The following is a 23,302-nucleotide window of genomic DNA, read 5'->3' on the forward strand; positions in this document are numbered from 1 at the left end:
TAGGGCTCAGTTTATATTGCTGGTGTTCATTATTATCTTTGTTGCCATGCTACATAAAAATATACAACATACATAAGGAAAGCATCTTTAAAACAAAACAAAACAAAACAAAACTGTCAGAATTCCAGGGGAAAATCAAATGTATCGCAAGAAGTACCATTTACTATTTAGGACATTGCAGTTTTCTCTCTGAAATAGTAGTTTTTTAATTTTGGTAATTAAAAAATAAGTACTGATACTAGTCACAATAAAAGTAGTCTGAGTTCCTATGAATATGAGCTACTTATTTAAAATGAGCTATTTCTTCTTGCTGAAAAAATTAACGATTACAGACATCTCTCCTTTCCTTCTGAACCTCCCACGGTATTCGTGGGCACTAGCCAAATCCTCCTCATTCTACCACTTAAGGGGGAAAAAAGTCCCAAATTTGGCCCCTAAAAGCCATTATAGTACTCAGCTTTCAAAATTTATATATCCAAAAATTATGACTTTTCCCCTTCCCTTCCTTGCATGCCTTTGTAATCATTAATGGGAAAAAATATTTGAAAAATACGCAGAATTTTTAAGAACAGTAAAATGTAAATAGTAACATTATATAAATTAAGTGTACAAGTTAGTACAATTTCTATTTAGGGCAAAAAGTATATTTTTCAAATCCTATATTAGGATTTACTTACATTGTAAACTTTTAGTATTTTTGTAGTATTTTTCAAAGTGATAAATATGAAACATTATAATTAAAAACTAAGAAAACAGGCAAATGTAGGTAATGAACTAGGCACTTCCAAACATACCATCTAACATAAAATATATTTCTCCTATCTTCCCCCAACTTACATAGTGATATTTTCCAGCAGGCCTGAATCTGTTAAAAAATGCTCCTGGGTGGTGCAGTTGGTTGAGCATCCAACTCTTGGTTTCAGCTCAGGTCATGGTCTCAGGGTCATGGGATCGAGCCCTGCATCAGGCTCAGCATGGAATCTGCTTGGGATTCTTTTCCTCCCCCTCTGCCCCTTCCCCTGCTTGTGCTTGCTCTCTCTCTTAAATAAATAAAATCTTAAAAAAAAAAAAAAAAAAGGAACTTACTGTTATTTCGTTAAAGCCATTGAGGGTAACCAAGAGGTTTTTATCATTCAGACTAATATTTGCCAATATTACAATAATAGAGATTTATCATAAAATGATTTTGAATTATTAATCTATATCTTGATAAACTAAGATTGATGTACTTGTGAAATATTTCATCTCTTCCCAAAATACATTTTGTTTAAACTATCTTGATTAAAGTGGTGTAACAAGGGGCCCCTGGGTGGCTCTGACTTCAGCTCAGGTCATGATCTCAGGATCCTGGGATCAAGCTCTGTGTCGGTCTCTGCACTTCGCAGGGAATCTGCTTGTCCCTCTCCCTTTCTGCCCCTGCCCCACTCATGCTCTCTCTGTCAAATACTCTCTGTCAAATAAAATCTTTAAAAAAAAATAAAATGACATAACAAACTATTCTTATTAATGAGTAAGACCACTGTTGTATAGACTAGGCATATACATTTTAGGTTTATTTTCATTTTTTTTTTTAAAGATTTTATTTTATTTGAGTGAGAGAGAGAGAGAGAGCCCAAGCAGGGGGAGGGGCAGAGAGAGAAGCAGACTCCCCGCTGAGCAGGGAGCCCAACTTGGGGCTCTATCCTGGGACTCCAGGATCATGACCTGGGCTGAAGGCAGACGCTTAGCCACCTGAGCCACCCAGGCACCCTGGTTTCTTTTCACCTGTAAGAACAAGAGAAAAAGGAACTTAGTAAACTCACTACCACTTGAAAGAGCTGTGAGAAAAACACAATTCTCTTTATTTCTACAATCAGGTGATGATTTGAGATTCACATAAAAAGGACTTATTATATTATAACAACATAATATTATATTATTTTATAGTCTTCATCAGAGAAACTATTTTAATTATTTAGATTGTGAGACATGACCTAAAAGAACTCCGAGATTTCGATCTGGGTGGAGCACCTTATGGGTATACTCCATTTTGTGATAGCCGCACTGAAATGGATGGATATCGTTTCTGGAAAAAAGGATACTGGGCATCACATCTTTTAAGAAGGAAATACCATATCAGGTAAGAAAATTTATATTCTTACTTTTTAGTAACTAAATAACTTACTGGATCACAATATTCAGTTTTCTTAGAAATCAGACAGTAATGGCAACCAGTTAGTGTTTATGGCATGACAGTCACTCTTACAAGACTTCACATGTATTAACTCATAAAATCCCTATGACAGCCTTCTGAGATACCGTTATCCGGATACCATTTAACAGATGTGGAAACCACAGCATGCAGCATTCATGTGACTTTCCCAGGCTTACACTGTTAGTGCATAGCTGAGCCGGCAGTTAAACCCAAGTAATAGGACTCAAGTGAGAGGCTCCTCACCACTACAGAATAAACTGGTTTGTTACATAGCACAATGAGCATACTGTCTTCAAAACTGTTGTTTTGTAGAGCCATGACTTTCATGGTATCTTGGAAAAACTTGAGGTGACTCTACGAGGGTATGGATCCTAACAGTATTATAACAAACTTCAGACCCCTCGGAAACAGTGTGGACATGGGGAGAAAATTTATGAAAGGATTCATCATTATTAGACCCAGGGAGATCTAAAGTCAGTCCCATTACTGTGGACCGTCACTGGGGGAGAGTAAAAGTACGTGAACAACATGGGCCACCACAGACTCTTCACTTTTGCAGCGCCTTGTATGTGGTGGATCTCAAGAAGTTCAGGAGAATTGCAGCAGGAGACAGGCTCCGGGGCCAGTACCAAGCTCTCAGTCAAGATCCAAACAGCCTTTCAAACCTCGATCAGGTAGGTAGAATGTTCATAGACATGGATCCAGACTGCTCCAGTTCCCTTCCTGTAGACTTCAAAATCTGACATTTTCAGCCTCTTTCTCCCCTTGGTACAGTTTTGTATTAGATATCTCATCTGTCTTGACTTACATACAATTTTTCACTTTCAGCTCAACATTTTCAAAACTAATCATATTTTACCTTCACTTTTCCATCCTTAGGCCTCTTCATCCCACCACATGCCCTGGCTCACTTACCGTACCTTTTTCTTACTCACTTCCATCATCAGTTAAATATGTCTCTGTCTCCGATCTTTTTTTTTTTTAAAGATTTTATTTATTTATTTATTTGAGAGAGAGAAAGAGAAACAGCATGAGAGGGGATAGGGTAAGAGGGAGAAGCAGGCTCCCCACCAAGCCGGGAGCCCGATGCGGGACTCGATTCCAGGACTCCAGGATCATGACCTGAGCCGAAGGCAGTCGCTTAACCAACTGAGCCACCCAGGCACCCTCTGTCTCCGATCTTTAAGACAAACTCCCTTCGTCCTGCGTCCCAAATGGCTACTGCCTTACATTTTGTTTTACCTAATAGATAAACACCTTTTTTCTCAATATCCAACTAATTTCTAGAGTTACTTAACCTAATGATATGACCCAGATCTCCCAGAATTATGGGGATAACAAACACAGCTTCCCCAAGAGGGTCACTGGGAGTGAGGATAAGCAGGATCACTTCTTTGCTCCCTGGACCCATGTCATTTTTCCATGTGGTAACACAGCACCATATAATGGTTGGTGATTTAGAATATAATGCTGCACCCCACTCTTGCAGGGTATTGTCTCCAAAAATCATTCTATTGCTTTGTCAGGCCAGCAGCTTCTGGGTGATGTAGTATGAGATGGGACCTTGGGATCTCTTGGTCATGTGCCCCCTGCCAGGCTTCCTTTCCTTGCTATCAAGTAGGTCTGTTGGTCTACTGCAATATTAAATGGAATCCTCTCTCAGTGGGATAGCTCTGTAAGCCCTTGGATAATGGTGCTAAGTCTCTGTGAGCAGGAAAGGCAAACCCATACACAGAACATCTGTATATTTCAATTCAGAAGAATCTATGGTTCCTAGTTAGTTAGAAAGAGTCTAATCTAGTCAGCAACTTAAAAGACACAACCTACCAAAATGCACTCAAAATGAAATAGTCTGAATAGTCCTATGTCAGTTGAGGAAACTGAGTTTAGTTTAAATCTCCATGCCCAGATACCTTCATTAGTGAATTCTACCAAACATTAAAGAAAAAATACCAATTCTACTCATTCTGCAAAGCTAACACTCCCTTGACTTTAAGACCATACAAAGACATTACAAGAAAGGAAAATTACAGACTGACATCCTACATGAACAGATGTAAAAATCCTTAATAAAAATCTCAGGAAACCAAATCCAGCAATATATAAAAGAGACCCTGTATCATAACTAAATGGACTTTATCCCTGGGTTCATTCCATTTTAGAATACCAGTCAGTGTAGGGCGCCTGGATGGCTCAGTTGGTTAAGCGACTGCCTTCGGCTCAGGTCATGATCCTGGAGTCCCGGGATCGAGTCCCACATCGGGCTCCCTGCTCGGCGGGGAGTCTGCTTCTCCCTCTGACCCTCCTCTCTCTCATTCTCTCTGTCTCAAATAAATAAATAAAAATCTTTAAAAAAAAAAAAAAAAGAATACCAGTCAGTGTAATTCACTATATCAACAAACCAAAAAATAGAAAAACCATATGATCAGCTTAATACAAAAGAGCATTTGATATATTCCAATATCCATTCCTAATAAAAACTCTCAGCAAACTAGGACAAGAAGGGAACTTCCTCAGCCTGATAAAGGACACCTATGAGGGGCACCTGGGTGACTTCGGTTGAACATCTAACTCTTGGTTTTGGCTCAGGTCATGATCTCGCGGACGTGGGATTAAGCCCCACATCAGGCTCCATGCTCAGTGCAGAGTCTGCTTCAGATTCTTTCTCCCTCTCCCTCTGCTTTTTCCCCCTATTGTGCTCACTGTTTCTCTCTCTCTCTCTCTCAAATAAATAAAATCTTTTAAAAAAAGACACCTATGAAAAACCTGTAGCTAACATACTTAATGGTGAAATACTGAATACTCTCCCCTTAAGATCAGGAACAAAGAAAAGATATCTACTCATCATTTCTATTCAGTCTGTAGTAGAGGTACTAGATAGTACAGCAAGGCAAGAAGAATAAAAGGCATTGGATTGGCAAGGAATAAGTAACTTTTTTTCAGACAGAATCATCTATGTAGACAATCCTCTATAATCTACTAAAAAGTTATATGGAGTCAATAATTATATTTAGTAATACTGCAGATATAAGATCAATATATGAAAATCAATTCTGTATTTCTATTTACTAGCAACAGTTGGAGATTGAAACTAAAAAGACAGTATTATTTCTAATAGCATTTTTAAAATTACGTTCATATAGAAATGCAGTAGACCCGAAATAGCCAAAATAGCTTGAAGAAGAACAGAGTTTGAAGACTTATTTTGCCTGATTTCAAGACTTGCTATAAAGCTAATGTTTGGTGTAAAAATAGATAATTCTAATCCATAAATAGGAATAGAGATTCCAGAAATAACCCACACATGTCAACAGTTGACTTTTGACAGAGGTGTGAAGGCAGTGCAGTGGAGAAAGGACAGCCTTCTAAACAAATGGCGCTGGAAGAATTAGACATCCACGTCTAATTCAAGACAAACACTGCCATCCATAACACATGCCACGTGGAAAAACTAACTCAAAACACATCATAGATCTTAAAGACATAATGTAAAACTATAAAACTTTTAGAAGATAGGAGAAAATAAGTCTCTGTGGCCTTTGTTTATGCAGATGTTTTTAGACCCGTTAAAAGTGTGATTCACATAAGAAAATAATTGACAAATATATAAAAGACCTCTTAAAACTTATTAATAAGGGGTGCCTGTGTGGCTCAATCATTGGGCATCTGCCTTCAGCTCAGGTCATGATCCCAGGGTCCTGGGATCGAGCCCCGCATCGGGCTCCCTGCTAGGCGAGAAGCCTGCTTCTCCCTCTCCCACTCTCCCTGCTTGTGTTCCCTCTCTCGCTGTGTCTCTCTCTGTCGAATAAATAAATAAAATCTTAAAAAAAAAAAAACTCATTAATAAGAAAACAATCTCATTTTAAAAAATCAGATTTTAACAGACCCTTCACCAAAGATGATGACCAAGTGGCAATAAGTCCATGGAGAGATGCTGAAGATCATTAGTCATTAGGGAAATGAGAATTAAAACTACAATGAACTGTTCCACACACTATTAGAATGGTTGATATTAAAAAGACTGACCACACTAAGTGTTGACAAGGATGCAGAGCAGCTAGAACTCACATACACTGCTGACAAGCAGGTAAAATGCTGTAGCCGTTTTGGAAAACAGTTGGCAGTTTCTTATGAATTTGAATTTACACCTACCCTATGACCAGTCATTCTACTTCAAGGGAAATAAAAGCATATGTCTATACAAAGACTTGTGCATGAATAGTTGTACGCAGCTTTATTTGGAAAATCCAAATTCTGCAACAACCCTATATTCATTATCTATCACTCCCTAACGGCTTACCTGAAAACATAACCGCTTGCAATAACACAGTTTCGGTGGGCCAGGAATCTGGGCCTGACGTAGCTGGTGTTCTGCTCCACAGTCTCTCACGAGGCTGGAATCATTGTGGACCCAGGGATGGCCATCTCCTCCGAAGACTTGACTGGGCTCGGTCATGCACGTGCTTACAGGCAGCACGCCGAGCTCTTTTGCCACTTACGAGGCTCATCTGCCTTAGAAACTTTCTTTAACCCAGGTGCCAGCAGTCTTTGCTTAGAAAGCTCGGAGCATGAAGGGATGTGAGAATCCCTGGAACGTTGTTTCCTAACAGGGAAATGAAGGGTCACCGCCGAATCGGGAGGGCGTGGCGGTTTCTGACAGCATTGGCAAGGGCAGGCCCAGTGCGGGTGCCCAGCTGCGCTGCTTTGGGGCAGGCGGAGGCAGGGAGCCTGTCCATTTGGGGGCCTGTGGGGTGGTGGGTGTCTGGGCTTCCCGCTGCATCCTGACACCCGGGGTGACGTCCAGGACAGCTGTGGGTGTAGTTCTAGTGCATGGGTTCATCGTGACACAAGATGATTGGGTCATATTAAGGATTTAATAGCCTACAAATCGGTACCTTAGATCTGCGAATGTTTTTTTTGAACCTGTTTTTAATCTAATTGACCTTGTTCCCTCTAATTTCTGTACCTCCTTGTTTAAATCACTTGTTTCCATAGGATCTTCCCAATAATATGATTTACCAAGTCGCCATTAAGTCTCTTCCTCAAGACTGGTTGTGGTGTGAAACGTGGTGTGATGATGACTCCAAACAGAGAGCCAAAACCATTGATCTGGTGAGTGTGTGCGCTGTCCTCTGCATGCAGGCAGGTGTGAACGTGTTCCAGTAGAATCGTTTCTCTTTTATAGACAGAATGGCACCCCTGTGGCACCCGGCTGCTTCGTCTGTTAGTACCATTCTGTTTACTTAGGTCGGCCAAGTACAGGGCTGTGTCAGGGGCCTCCAGGACCACCCCCAGCTTTGAGGAATCATTAAGAGGACTCCCAGGACTCAGAATATCGTCCTGCTCATGGCTGTGCTTTATTCCAGGGGGTACAAATCCATGTCCACAGAGGGAAGAGGTGTATGGGGCAAAGTGCAGAGCGAGCCAGGTGCAAGCTTCCAGGAGCCCTCTCCCTGTGCAGTCACACAAGAGCAGCTTAACCCCGTAAGCTGTGGGGAATTCCACAACACTGGTGAGGTGCTGTGTCCCAGGGCAGCTGGTTAGGAACCCAGGGCCCAGGATTCCTACAGGGGGGCTGCTCGCACAAGCACTCCCCCTGCCTGTCGCATTGACCAGACACTTAATACGTAAAAACACTGAAAATTCCCAACAATCAAAAGGAAAGCAGGTTCAGCATAAACCACGGGGTTGGCAGGGTTTAGGCACTGTGAGCCAGTCTTACCAGGGATGGTGGGAACACTGCTGAAACCCAAGTGCCCAGACGCCAGCCAGGGGCCATCCTTGCAAGCAGGCCTTTCGAAGGATCCGATCTCGGGCTTGCCGCATTACTCTTTTCAGCACTTTTCAGGGGCTTCTGAAAGAAAGGCCAGGAGCTGCCTGAAGTGTTCATGGATTAACTGTTATCTTAATATATAACCAGTTTGGTTCTCCTGCCAGTATTTTCCCCAAATGAAGACAACCGAAATAATTCTGTCTCTACTAAATTATCCTATATATGTCTGTTTTTCTTCCTTGTGAGAAATTTTTTTTTTCATTTTAATTTTAAGTAGATTAATTATGCTACACAGTGTAAGTCTCCTAAACGTGAAATAGTTCAAACTAATTTATTTTCCAGCTGTCTCAAAGTCACATTCCAATACTTTATTGTCTTTGGTAGTTATGAGATGTTGTCATTCTTTTTCTGACCATCTTGTTTTTTGTGCTAATTTAAGTTTTAAATAATTATTTACAAGATCTTCAGTAAAAAATAAGCTGTCAAAATATTAGCATTCATACAGTTTTGAACAAAATAAGACAGGACAATAAAATAGACATTTTTCTAGGTATGTATAGAAATGTATAGAAAAAAAGTAGCATGCCAGTATGTTAGGTTTCAGTCAAAGGTGATAGAATGTAGCAGAAACAAGTAAGATGGCATTTGTAAGAAGAAAGCAAGGGAATGTTCTAAAGAGAGGTCAAGAACATAACGAAACTCCTAAGAGATTGTTAAAGTTGTGCTGGGACATAAAAGGTTGTGACTCATACATTAGGGATGGAAGATCTCCTTGGGATCTCTAATACTTATAATACTTAGAGATAGTTAGCATGAGCTAACTGTGACAAACCCCAAATTTCAGTGGTTTCTCACTCACCTGAATACAGATCTAAGTGAGTATTCTGTCAGTGAGTAGCTTCCCTGTCCATCATGACTCAGGGACCAGCCTCCATCTACCTGGGGGCTACTTCATCCTCTGAGGTCCTGTCATCATCTGTATCCATCTGGAGCTGATCTGTCCAGGATGGTGGCCACTTGCCACATGTGTCCATTCAGCACTTAAAATGTTGCTAGTCTGAACTGAGATGTGCTGTAAAGTATAAGATACCAGATTTTGAAGACTCGGTACAATAATAAGAAGGTAAAAATATCTCATATTACTAACTTTTATATTTATTACATATTGACTGATAATTTGGACATATTTGGTTAAATAAAATACAGTATTAAAATTTATTTCACCTGTTCTTTTTATATGTGGCTACTAGAAAATTTAAGATGACATATGTAGTTTCTACATATTTCTGTTGTGAAGTGTTGATCTGGAGGGGAAGTAAGAAGTGTGAGGAATGCTTCCTGACTCCTAAAAGCTGTGGCCCCTTGGGTGGGAATTGGTTGTGTGGCCACATCTAGATGTCAAAAGAGCTGAGAAATGGCATTCCCAGATGGGCTACTTCCTAGGGATGGGTCTACATAGAGAAAAGGTGGCATAAATTTTGGTGGACAGCTAGCCATCCCTCCACAGAAACACTTCAAAATGAGAGAACATGCTAATTTGGGCCAGCTTCTTGGAGAAAAAGTTAAGGGAGTGCAGAAAAATCCCAAGGAAATGGCCTAATGAAGAGGAGAAAGCATGATTAATGGTATTGAAGGTGAGAAGGAGAGCATTTATGAATGTCATGATACTGTCTCAGCTCCATTTCAATAATCAGGTTTCTCAACCTGGGCATTATTTACATTTAGGACCGTATAATCCGTAATTGTGGGGACCGTCCTGCGCTTTGTAGCATGTTTAGCAGCATCCCTGGCCTTACCCACTAGATGGCAGTATCACCCCACCCCACCCCACCCTGAGCCGTGACACCCAAAATGTGTCCAGACCTTGTCAGAGCTCCCTTGAGGGGCATAATAGCCCTGTTTAAGTACCACTGATAGAGATTAGAGGGGGAAAAAATTATAGCACAAAAAAATAAGGAAAACATAGTATTTTTAACAGTTTCTGACACAAAATGAAAGAAAATGTTTCCATTATCTTCACTTTATAGAACATATTGTCTGTAAGGTTAATTTCTGCAAAGAAAATCCTCTTTTCCCACTTACTTCAGGAATATATTACTATCGAAAAAGTCCATAATGGAATGAACTGAAAATATTTGGTGAGGAAAGGATCAAGACAGCAGGTTCATGGCTTATAACCAATAGCTTTCCCACAAGGAATTAAGGAGAAAGCAAGCTGTGGCAACTATAAGAAAATGTCACAGAGCGTGAGCTTCAAGATGCATCCTCTGTGAATGCCTTGTAGAGAGCAAGGCGAGGCTTGTGGAGCTTGGGGACGTTTGTGCTCCTTGCACTGTCCTTCATGTCTCAGCCAGTGGCATCTCCATTCTTCACATGGCTTCAGCCAGACACTCTGGGGGCACCTGTGACCTCTCTCCTCACAACTCCCATGCAGCCCATTAGCAGACCTTTGTCAGCTGTACTATCCCCTACATCCAGAATCAGATCCTTCTCCTATGATACGTTTTGCCTTTTAACCCTTAATTTCCCAAGGAACTCCACAGTAGGACCAATTGCTCATTGAGTAGTTTAAATGGATCCCGTGTCACTGGAACCCTGGAGATTATCTCCCTCCTCTATGATGAAGCACTAGACCCCCCCCCACACACACACACATAACACATATAACACACATGGACACACATATAGGTGAATGTATGGATCGCACTACTAGAAAGAGTGGAGTTGGAACCATGACTGAGGATCTGAATCCACTGGTTTCCCACTGTGTCTGTCAGATAGACTAGTTAATATTTTTAGACATGAGATTGATAAACTACTCTGAATTTCACATCTATCAATATTTTGACAAATGAGTTCCAGTTAACTGATTTTTTTTCCAGTTAACTGATTTTTAATAGCATCACAGTTGCTAATTAGAACAGAGGCATAAGAAGGGGAATGAATGTTTTTGCTAAAGAAACTCAAGGAGTTTCTAAAGGCTAACAAATACTTTTGTCTGTGGAAAACATAAAGCATATAAACCAGACTTTAGTCCAAAGAAAAGATAAGAAAATATTTATTGGGTGCCTGGGTGGCTCAGTTGGTTAAGCAACTGCCTTTGGCTCAGGTCATGATCCTGGAGTCCCAGGATCGAGTCCCACATCAGGCTCCCTGCTCAGCAGGGAGTCTGCTTCTCCCTCTGACCCTCCAGCCTCTCCTGCTCTCTCTCTATCATTCTCTCTCTCTCTCAATAAATAAAAATCTTTAAAAAAAAATATTTATTAATGTAGTCTCCTATGTTCTTTTACAAATGGTCATGTAATTAGATCTTTTGTCAAAACAGTTTGCAGAATTGTTTGACAAACTCCTTTTTAAGCATCAGAATGTTTTTAATTAATTTTTGTTTAAATTTCTGATTGAGGTGTTTGCATTAAACACTTTTTGCTTACATAATGATTTGTCATTTCACTTGATCCTTTCCCTATTAAACTAATTGTAGTACTTTAAATATTTAGTATTTAGGACTCAGCTTTTTACAAAATGTGTTTTGTTTGCTCTAGTGACATAGTAATGTCCTCAAGCATTTCCTTTATGTTTTCTGAACAATGGTCAGTCAGTCCTTCCTTCCCTCTTCCCTCCCTGCCTCCCTCCCTTCCTTCTTTCCTTAACTGAAGTATAATTAACATACAAGGATAATAGTTTTTCATTAACAAAACTTTATTTAAACTTTCAGTGCAATAATCCCAAAACAAAAGAACCCAAGCTAAAAGCTGCTGCGAGGATTGTCCCAGAATGGGTGGAGTATGACACTGAGATACGACAACTGTTAGATCATCTTGAGAACAAGAAGAAAAATGCAAGTAAGTCATCATTCTGGGGTGGTGTTGCATTAACTGAGATTATAATAGATTACAAACTCATTTCTTGGCGAATTTATTAAATGTAAATTAGATCAGAATTTCTTTAAGAAATTTGTGACATAATTATTAAGGATTTCCTTTTTGTATGGACTAAGCTCACAAATTAAAAACGGATAGAGGGGCGCCTGGGTGGCTCAGTCGTTAAGCGTCTGCCTTCGGCTCAGGTCATGATCCCAGGGTCCTGGGATCGAGTCCCACATCGGGCTCCTTGCTCGGCAGGAAGCCTGCTTCTCCCTCTCCCACTCCCCCTGCTTGTTTGTGTTCCTGCTCTCGCTATCTCTCTCTCTCTGTCAAATAAATAAATAAATAAACCTTTAAAAAAAAAAAAAAAAAACATGGATAGAGAATCTCTTCCCCCATGGATAGAACTTCAGTTCATGTCACCACAGATCCGGGTGCTGTGGCATTAGCCTCCTGACACAGTGTAAAAAAAAAAAAAATGTTTGTCTTTAAGATTATATCAAATTTCCCAAAAGGTAAAAATCCAAGCCCTGAGATTTAGTAAAAGACTTACATAGTAACTAGAAATATTACCTCCTGTCTCCTAAACGAATCTCCTACAGCATAGGGATTTCCCATGTGTTCCTGATTCTCGCAGCCTTAGGGCTGGAGCATGACTCAGTTTCGATGTACTTCCATTTCCAAGATTAAACTGTGGTTACCTGAGCATTTCATCACTCAGCATAAACCTTCAACAAATAAGCGTTGAATATGCCTTTAAAGCTGATATAAACTTCTTGATTGCCTCGTAATTCTTTCCTCATCAGTGCCTAGTTCTCTGTTTTTCTTTACTCTTTTTTAAAAATAGCACTGAGCTCTAGTCCGTGTTAGAGACTTTCACAGGTTATATTAATCCTTAACAATAATTCTTTCCAGTGGTTCAGAATAAAATTCTTAATTTCCTCAGCTTTATTTTTTTCAAGAAGTTCAAATGTTAAATATAAACATAAAAATGTTATTTCTCACATAAGCATGAAATTGTGTTTTATCTTGACTTTCTGTATTCCTTAACAAAACTAGTGTGGTTATTTTCTGAGAAGTTCAGTATTTAAAACACTCACGGGAGCACCTGGGTGGCTCAGTCCTTAAGCATCTGCGTTCAGCTCAGGTCATGATCCCAGGGTCCTGGGATCTAGCCCCGCATCGGGCTCTCTGCTTGGCAGAAAGCCTGCTTCTCCCTCTGCTGCTCCCCCTGCTTGTGTTCCCTCTCTCGCTGTCTCTCTGTGTCAAAAAAGAAATAAAATCTTTTTTAAAAAATAAAACACACTCATGTATTTTTAATTAATAAATAATTAAGACACCATTTCAGTGCAGAAGAAGATTCTGTAAGTGGTGTGATATAACTGTTTTGAAGGGAAAGAGATAAGACAGAGAAGGGGGAGAAAAGGAAGAAAGTAAAAGGAAGAGAAAAATGAAATTTTACATAATTACCTCAAAAATTTTTAATGCACAGAACATGAGATGAAATGTTTCTCTTATCATATTGGAAAGAGTTAAAAGGATTAATAATATCCGGTTTTAGCAAGCGTATTGACAAGTGAGCACTCTCATGTACTCATACATACAGTAGCTGTATAAATTAAGGAAATATTACGGTATGTATAAAAATTTAAAATATGTGTGCCCTTTGACCCAGCAATTCACTTTAACAAATTTACATTTAAAAAAGAGAAATGATGGGGTGCCTGGGTGGCTCAGCCGGTTAGACTGACTCTTAGTTTCAGCTCAGGTCATGATCTCAGGGCCGCAGGATCAAACCCCACATAGGGCTCATGCTCAGTGAGGAGTCTGCTTGAGATTCTCTCTCCTCCTCTCCCTTTGCCCCTCCCCCCACACACAGACACACACTCTCTCACTCTCATTCAAATAAATCTTTAAAAAAAGAAAAAAGAAAAAGATAGATGTATACGTATGATTGTTACCATTGTTTTTAATGAGATAGAAATAATTTATCCAGTGGAGCACCTGGGTGGCTCAGTTGGTTAAACATCCAACTCTTGATCTACTCAGCTCAGGTCTTGATCTCAGGGTCATGAGTTCAAGCCCTGCAAGAAATAAGAAATAATTTATCCATAAATAGACTATTGATTATATAAACATCATTACATACAAACAATGAAATATAGCATAGCCTTTCAAGAGAATTGAGATAAATGTGTTTTGCTGACAGCATATTTTAAGTTAAAAATATAGAATAATATTTGTAATATGATTGACCCCATCATAAAGAAAAATGGTGTGTTTGTATATGTTTACATATGTATTTGTATAAAAATAAGAGATTAAAAAATAAGCTTTATGAAAGATTATTGAATTTTTTACTTAATTTTGAATTATAAATGTAAGATATGTTATAAATATTAAAACAACATGGAAGTATATAGGATAAAGTTGGAAGACGTCTTTTACTCAAACACAAAGAGGCAATCATTTTTAAGGCTATGGTATATATTTTATAACTTTTGCATTTCTCTTACTGCAAGCTGTATTAGTTTTCTGGGGTTGCTCTAACACAGTACCGCAGTCTAGGTGGCTTAAACAAAAGAAATTATTTGTCTCACGGTTCTGGTAACTTGAAGTCCAAGATCCGGGTGTCATTAGGGTTGGTTCCTTTTGAGGGCAGTGAGGGAGGACCTGTCCCAGGCCTTCTTCTTGACTTGTAGGTGGCCATTTTCTCTCTGGCTCCCTTTACCTTGTCTTCTCTCTCTATATGTCTGTGTGCAGATTTCTTCATTCAACAAGGACACCAGTCATGTTGGCGTCATTTTAACTTCATTCCCTCTGTAAAGACTCTATTTCCAAATAAGGTCACATTCTGAAGTCCTACAAGTTAGGATTCCACCATATGAATTTTGGAGGGAAACAGTTCAACCCATAACATGAATGGAGTTGAGGCTATTGTCATATGTTTAAGGGCCATTTGTAATTTCTTCTGTTTTCCAACTGTTTATTCTTTTCCTTTGCTCATTTTTTTCTAGAGGATTGTTGTCCAACACTGGAAAAAAATTAATGATCTTTATTCCAGAGATTTGTGTTGCCACCTTTATTGTATACTAAATTCCTGTATTATTTATGTCTCATTTGGCACATTTTTTATCCTGTTCCATTGATCTCTGTCTATACATGTGCCTATTTCACACTCCTTTTTGAAGATTTAGAGCATGTATTAATACTGAGTAGGGCTTCTCTCCCCTCATTGCTACTTTGTTGTTGTTGTTTTCCTGGTACTCCTGTTCATTTTTCCATATAAGCTTTAGAATCATCTTATCTAGGTCAACATTTTTCAGGATTTTTTTGGGGGGTGAGGGTGCTGGAGGGAAGATTACATTAAATTTATTAATTAGGTTAGGGAGTATTGACATCTTCATGAAAACTGTTCTTCCCATTTAAGCATGTGTTGTATCTTTATGTTCAGGTTCAGTTTTATGTTTGTCAAGAATCATAACATTTTAATCATCTAAGCTTTATACATATCTTTTTAAGTTTGTTCCCAGGTATTTCATCTTTTTGTTACTATTTATGAATGGCATTTTCTCTTACAATGTATCTTCTTAATGGTGGTTACTTGTACATAGAAAGACTATTTTCTGCATATGAATTTTTATTTCTGTGATCATACTGAATTCTCATTTATAGTAATATTTAAGTTGATTCTCTTGATTTTTTTCCTCCCAAGATTATCTGCAAACAAAAATGGTTTTTCCTCGTCCTTTCTAATCGTTATACCTCACATTGCTTTTTCTCATCTAATCGCTTTGGCTAATATTTCTTTTTTTTAAGATTTTATTTATTTATTTGAAAGAGAGAGAGAACACATGAGAGGGGGGAGGGTCAGAGGGCGAAGCAGACTCCCTGCCGAGCAGGGAGCCCTATGCGGAACTCGATCCAGGGACTCCAGAATCATGACCTGAGCCGAAGGCAATCACTTAACCAACTGAGCCACCCACGTGCCCCTTGGCTAACATTTCTAATATGGTGTTAAATAACAGTAGTGCACTAGGCCTCTTTCTCACTTTGCCTGGCCAACTTTCTGTGTTTTCCTATTAAGTAAGATAATAGCTTTGGACTACAAAAATTTATCATGTTGAGGAAATAGCTATTGATTCCTATTTTAATAAATGTTTTTATCAGTAATATAATAAATTGTATTTAGCACAGTATATAAACTAACTAGAATTTGAAAAGAATAAAAAGAATGGGTTGCAATTGATTGCCTCTTCAACAGAAATAGAGGTGACTATCTGGTTTTTATATTTGATTTATTAATATAGCAAACTATATTAATATATTTCCTAATACTGAATCATCCCTGTGTTCCAGAATTAAACTCAGCTTGGTCATGACCTACTATTCTTTATTTTTCCTTTTTTTAAGTTGAGATATAATTGACAGATACAACATTATATTAGTTTCAGGTGTATAACATGATTTATTATTGGTATGTATTGAGAAATGATCAAAATAAGTCTCATATTCATTACCATACACAGTTATAAATTTTTTCTTGTGATGAGAACTTTAAAAGTCTCTCTTAGCAACTTCCAAATATATAATACAGTATTGTTAAATACAGTCACCACGCTGTTCATTATATCCCTATGACATTTATTTTATAACTAGAAGTTTGTACCTTTTGACCCCCTCACCTATTTTGCCCATCCCCCACACCCCTGACAACCACTAACCTGTTCTCTGTATCTGTGAGCTCAGTGTTGTTTTATTTCAGATTCCACATATAAGCAAGATCATAGAGTATTTGTCTTTCTTTCTGACTTCATTCACTTAGTATAATGTCTTCAAGATCCATTCATGCTTTTGCAAATGGCAGGATTTCCTTCTTTTTATGGCCAAATAATATTTCACTTTATACACACACACACACACACACACACACACCTCACACTTTCCTTATCCATTCATTCATCCATCAATGGACACTTAGGTTGTTTCCATGTCTTGGGTATTGTAAATAGTGCTGCAATGAATGTGAGGACATAGATACATTTCAAGTTACTGTTTTTGTTTCCTTTGGATAAATACCCAGAAGTAAAATTCTGGATTATATGGTAGTTCTTTTTGTAATTTTTTGAGGAACTACCATATGTTTCCCGTAGTGGCTGCACCAATTTACATTTCCCTCAGCAGTGCACAAGGGTTCTCTTCTTTCCACATCCTTGCTAACACTTGTTGTTTGTCTTTTTGATAATAGCCATTCTAACAGGTACAAGATGGTATCTTATTGTGGTTTTGATTTTCATTTCCCTGATGATTAGTGATGTTGACCTGTTGGCCATTTATATATCATCTTTGGAAAAATGTCTCTTCAGAGCCTCTGTCCATTTTCTTAATTGGATTGATTGGTTTTTTGCTATTGAGTTGTATGAGTTCTTTATATAGTTTGGATATTAACCCCTTATCAGATATATGATTTGCAATTTTTTCCTATGCCATAGGTTGCCTTTTCATTTTGTTGATGGTTTCTTTGCTATGCAGAAGCTTTTTAGTTTCATGTAGTCCTACTTGTTTACTTTTGCTTGCTTTTGTTGCCTTTGCTTTTGGTGGCAAATTCAAAGAATATTGCCAACACTGATCTCAGGATGCTTCCTGTCTATGTTTTGTCCTGGAGTTTTATGGTTTCACACCTTAGCGTTTGATCCATTTTGAGGTAATCTTTGTGTATGGTGTAAGAATGGGGCAAAGTTTCATTCTTTTGCATGTGGCTGTCCAGTTTTCCCAATACCATTTATTGAAGAGACTGTACTTTCCCCATTGCATATTCTTGGCTCCTTTGTTATAAATTAATTGACCATATTTGTCTGACTTTATTTTTGGCCCTCCATTCTATTCCAGTGAACTGTATGTCTGTTTTTATGCCAGAGTCAAACTGTTTTGATTACTATAGCTTTGTGGTGTAGTTTTAAATCGGAGAGCCGGATGCCTCCAGCTTCGTTCTTTCTCAAGATTGCTTTGGCTATTTGGGGTCTTTTGTGGTTCTTTATAAGTTTTAAGATTGTTTGTTTTATTTCTGTGAAAAATGGTGTTGGAATTTTGATATGGGTTGCACTGATCCTGTAGATTGCTTAGGATAGTAGGGACATTTTAATAGTAATGATTCTTCCAGTCCATAATCATGGAATATCTTTCCATTTATTTGTGTCTTTATCAGCAACTCATAGTTTTCAATGTACAGGGCTTTCACCTCCTTGGTTAAATTTATTCCTAGGTATTGTATTCTTTTTGATGCAATTGTAAATAGATTACTTTCTTAATTTTTCTTTCTTATAGTTTGGTACTACTGTAAAAAAACACAACAGATTTCTGTATATTGATTTTGTGTCCTGCCACTTTACTGAATTCATTTATTAGTTTTAACCGTTTTTTGGTGGAATCTTTAGGGTTTCCTATATATAATATCACGTCATCTGCAAATAGTGACAGTTTACTTCTTTTCAACTTGGATGCCTTTCTTTCTTCCCTAATTGCTATGGCTAGTACTTCCAATACTATGTTGAATAAAAGTGGCGTGGGTAGGCATTCTTATCTTGTTCATGATCTGAGGGGAAAAACTTTTAGCTTTTTGCCATTGAGTATGATGTTATCTGTGGACTTGTCATATATGGCCTTTATTATGTTGAGGTAGAGTCCCCTCTATATCCACTTAGTTGAGAGTTTTTATCATAAATGGATGTTGAGTTTTTTCAAATGCTTCTTCTGCATCCATTGAGATGATCATATTTGTATCCTTCGTTTTGTCGATGTGGTGTGTCGTGTTGGTTGATTTGTGGATGTGGAACCCATCCTTGCATCTCTAGGAAAAAGCCCACTTGATTACGGTGTGTGATCCTTTTAATGTATTGTTAAATCTGGTTTGCTAATACTTTGTTGAGGATTTTTCCATCTTTGTTTATCAGGAATATTGGTCCGTAATTTTCTTTTCTTGTAGTGTCCTTTTCTGGTTTGGGGATCAAGTTAATGCTGGCCTTATAAAATGAGTTCAGATGTGTTCCTTTCTTGTCTATTGTTTGGAAAAGTTTAAGAAGGATTGGTATTAATTATTCCTTAAATGTTTGGTAGAATTCACCAGTGAAGCCATCTGGTCCTGGACTTTTGTTTCTCAGGAGGTTTTGATTACTCATTCAGTCTCCTTACTAGTAATTGGTTTGTTTAGGTATTCTGTTTCTTCATGAATCAGTATATTCATGGTAAGTTGTATGTTTTTAGGAATTTATTCATTTCTTCTAGGTTGTCCCAGTTCCTTGGTGTATGATTGTTCATAGTAGTCTTTTACAGTTCTTTGTATTTCTGTAGTTATATTTTCTTTTTATATTTCCTAATTTTCCCCTCTGTTCAGGGGATTTTTTTTTTTTTTTACTTCTATTGATTTTTTTTGAAGGGGGCAATCCCATCTTAATTTTTGCAGATCTTTTTCTCTGCTGCCTTTGAATTTCAGTATCTTCTTGTTTTATGATTTCATCGAATTTCATTTTCAGAATAATCTGGAAAATATTAGAATTATCTTAAGTACCTCTTTGGTTCTCTTTGTTACCTTTATTTCTTTTGGGTATGTTGATTGTTCATCTTGGTCCTTTTTTCTTTTGCTATTGGTCTTCCTCAGATGCCTGGAGATCCTTGGCTATTTTTATATTTTTAAGAGTAAAAGATTAGATTGATCAATACAGAGAGCTGGCAAGCGTTTCCTCTGTGTAAAAATGTCTGTTTTTCCAATAGGCTTCTTCCCTGAGTGGGAGGGTTAATCAATAGCTCTAGGTGCATTAGCATGTGCAGAACTGACAGACTTCTCTGGATGTACGGGCACGGAACAGATAAAGGCCTTGCTACACACCAGCCTGGCCAAAAGCCAAAATGAGGGCATTTTATTCAATAGCACTGACACTCATATGAAAATCAATCTCTGTCTCTCAGTAGATTGTTCAGTTTTATTTTTTGTTTTTGGGGTTTTTTTTGTTTTCAAAAATCATCTTCTACTTTTTGTCTTGGAATAAACAGCCGGACCAGTTCTCTGTGAAACGTAGGGACAGAATGAGAGTGGGAAGCTGAGAGGCACAGATTTTCCTGACAGTGTTTCAGTTACTGCTTCACCTTCTCACTCACGCCCCACCAGTGTTTGCTGTTACGAGATCCTCCTCTGTCGGGAAAATCAGCTCCTCTTCCCAGCCATATGCTCGTGTATCAGCTACGTGTTCTGTCTTCAATTTTTAGAAATTCATTCATAACTCTGCTCCAACGATGTTTCATAACCACTTCCCCCATTCTCATTGTTACTCCCTTTTATATTTCTTTATTATCTCTCAAGTGGAATTTAGTGAAGAGAGAAACATAGTCTAACATCTCGAATTATGGAAGAGGATGCGTTTAAATCGTACTTTAATACATTTCTGCTTGAAAATGTCATTTTAAATATGTTAGTTTTTGGTTTTTTTTTTTTAAGATTTTTTTTATTTGAGAGAGAGAGAATGAGAGATAGCATGAGAGGGAGGAGGGTCAGAGGGAGAAGCAGACTCCCCGCTGAGCAGGGAGCCCGACGCGGGACTCGATCCCGGGACTCCAGGATCATGACCTGAGCTGAAGGCAGTCGCTTAACCAACTGAGCCACCCAGGCGCCCTAAATATGTTAGTTTTAAGACCAGTATGTGACAGCTCAGTGATGCGGAAGAAGAAACCATTTTGGTGTCTAAGAGTCTTCGCTAGTACTGATCCTCACATTTGTGTCACCTTCTGTCAGTGTTTGAGTGCTCTTGTCTCTCCCATCTCAAAAAAGGACCACATATGGCTTCTGCTCTTTGTTGTTCCATTATGTTAACCATAGGCTCTTTGTGCGTGGTGAGTAACCTCTCAGTATTTTTCAAGGCTTCCATTGCCAGGCAGGGTGCTAGGCTTTAGAGATAACAGAGATAAAAAAGATGTGGTCCTTGTGACCCATGAGAACTCCCCTCTAAGTGGTAAAATGTGAGGACTTGTGATACAATATAATAAGTACCGTAATGTACAAAGAACTAATCGCATTTCACATAAGGAAGCAAATAGGTACTAAACAAATGAAAGGATCCTCAGTCAGCACCTATGCTGCTTTTTCTGTATCTCTGAATTTGGTGAGATATATGCTAATAAGCTAATTTGATATTTAAGATTTCAATAACTAAATACATTTTCCTCCCCTACAGTTGTGACTCATGATGAGCTCTAGCACTGGCTTCTAGGAAAAGAAGAGGAAAGTATGACAAGAAATCTGCCACCTGCTGGGGAAGTGTGGAACTACTGCTAAGACTTCTGGAGCTTTCCTTAAAGATCAGTGACATATTCCTCAATTTAAATAATATTAATTATTTAATAATACATGTACTTAATGTATTGAATAAGTTTAAGTTATATAAAAAATGGCCATCGAGTATTTAAAACTAGATTCTTTCTTTTTCTTTATTGCTTGAAACACTAGGTTTTCACCCATTAAAGTGATACTTTGCCAGATCGCCCAGTAGAAGAACATAACTGACTAGCTGGTCCTCATTGGGATTTATCAAACCATCTACGTCTGTGTATTCCCTCTTTATGCGTCCATATTTCTTTAATCGCAAAATGCACTTAAAATTAGAGAAACCTCTTGTGTTTTTTTCTTCTGAGAAAGAAAAGGACTCATGGTTACCTCTGAATAATTAAAAAAAAAAAATTTAAGCCCATTTATAACTTACTTTAAAATGAAAGAAGTGTGATACTATACTATAATCGTTTACTTAAGCGATATGATACAATTCTAAGCTGTATTTGTATTAATGTTTCTAATTTTTATTTCACAAAATTATATTCATGGGCTTCTGAGGTTTGTATGCTTTTAAAAGAAGGAGTATAAAAAGAAATATCAAGTAGTCACTTTTATAGAAACTAAACATATGAAGTTTGTTTTCCTGCTATGTATTAATAATAGATGAATAGAAATAGTGTTCAAAAACTATCCCCTTATTCTAGAATCTGGATCTTGGGAATGGAAGAGACCTCAGTGTCACTTGAACCCCATCCCCTGAAGAAGCTGATCCGTTGGGCGGGACTGAGCACGGGCGATCGTGATTGTGTACGGAGCGCTCCCTATGACCTGCTGCCATGTGTGCTGTGGGAAATGTCTCACAGAGGTTCGCCCCAGCCACCGCGGCAGGCCCCCTTCCGGGCCCCGTGCACCTGGGAACCCTGCCGGGCCATAGGGAGCAGTCTGCTTCAGGAGACAGGCAGGTCCATCTGAGCTCCACAGTGAGCCAGAGCTGGCTACCGGGGTCTCTCTTGTTCCTGGAGCTCTTCGGAACGGGTCTAGCCCTCCTCTGTTCGGCAGCACGGCCCATAGGGTATTTGAAAATAGCCTCCCTGTTCCCAGCTGCTTCCTTCATTCCTAATGAGAAGTCACAAGAGCTCTCCCTCTCCTGGTCACCCTCCCTTTGTCACTTGTTCCCCTCTGTCTGCGGTAAAATGGAGTGTTCCAGGTGTGGCCTGCCCTGATGGAACTAGATTATTCCTGTGAGTGAGTTCCAAGGATCCCAAGGGATGCTGTGGAAGGCTGGAGTGCTAACTTAGCCTGGGGTGGCCAGCTCCGTGGTGCTGACTCCTCCAACGTCTGGGCTTGGGGAGCGGTAAGGGACTCTCTAAGCCAACTGAGGTGTGCCGTGGGGTTTGGGGCAGAATCCCCACCTGATGGTAAGATGGCACTGTGCTTTCCTTTATTGTCAGCTCGATTTCACTTCCATAGAATCTTGTGGGGAGAAGGATCGGCTAGCCAAAGGCACCTGATTCCCGTGCTCGGGACTAGCTACCATCTCCGGTATGCCAGACTTCCTATTTCACAGAGTATAAGCTAATATTGCAGAATAATATAAATGGTCTTGATGCTCCCCTTCTAGTTTGTATGTTGTGATTCGAAGGGCACAGTGTCCATGTCTCATTTCCAGATGAGTAAGAGCTTGTATCTAAAAATCCAGATTTAAGGGGTGCCTGGCTGGTCATGAGTTCAAGCCCTGTGTTGGGCGTGGAGCCCACTTAAAAAGAATAAATTTTAAAAATTTTAAAAATCCAGATCTATAAATAAGATACTTCTTTACAGGAAGATTCTTTTATAAAATGGCTCACTTTTAAATTTCTACGTTAAGTGCATATAGACTGCTGTGCGATACAAAAATCCGCTCTTCTCAGGGGCCAAGGGCGGGAAGTGACCTCCAGCTCTTACAAGGAAAGCCACCAGCTCCCCTGAGCTGTAAATGCTGACACGTAGCCTGGGGCATTTGCGCCGTTCTGGATCCCGGTGCAGGCCCCCTGTCAAACGTTAACAAAAGTCAAATCCTGAAAGAGAAAGAAAACACTTTCTTCGAGAAGTACAATCCACTTATCTTTCCCCCTCCTTAAAGGAAACTGTCAACAGTTTATTCAAGAATTAGGAGA

General features: G+C 38.9%; 1 protein-coding gene across 3 annotated transcripts in view; it reads left to right on the forward strand.

Moving 5' to 3' along the window:
* UGGT2 (UDP-glucose glycoprotein glucosyltransferase 2) overlaps positions 1–21,288 on the forward strand; it is a 177,980-nt gene extending 156,692 nt beyond the window's left edge. For all 3 annotated transcript variants that reach the window (XM_035003168.1, XM_035003169.1, XM_035003170.1), the window contains 5 exons: positions 1,959–2,119; positions 2,754–2,868; positions 7,190–7,306; positions 11,683–11,809; positions 21,052–21,288. In XM_035003168.1, the coding sequence (XP_034859059.1) occupies positions 1,959–2,119; positions 2,754–2,868; positions 7,190–7,306; positions 11,683–11,809; positions 21,052–21,074 (543 nt within the window). In that variant the 3' untranslated portion in view covers positions 21,075–21,288. The remainder of the gene's footprint in view (positions 1–1,958; positions 2,120–2,753; positions 2,869–7,189; positions 7,307–11,682; positions 11,810–21,051) is intronic.
* The last annotated feature ends 2,014 nt before the right edge of the window (positions 21,289–23,302 follow it).

Source organism: Mirounga leonina, unplaced genomic scaffold (genome assembly GCF_011800145.1).
Source record: "Mirounga leonina isolate KUSES-001 unplaced genomic scaffold, KU_Mleo_1.0 Mir_127, whole genome shotgun sequence".
Classification (NCBI taxonomy): domain Eukaryota; kingdom Metazoa; phylum Chordata; class Mammalia; order Carnivora; family Phocidae; genus Mirounga; species Mirounga leonina.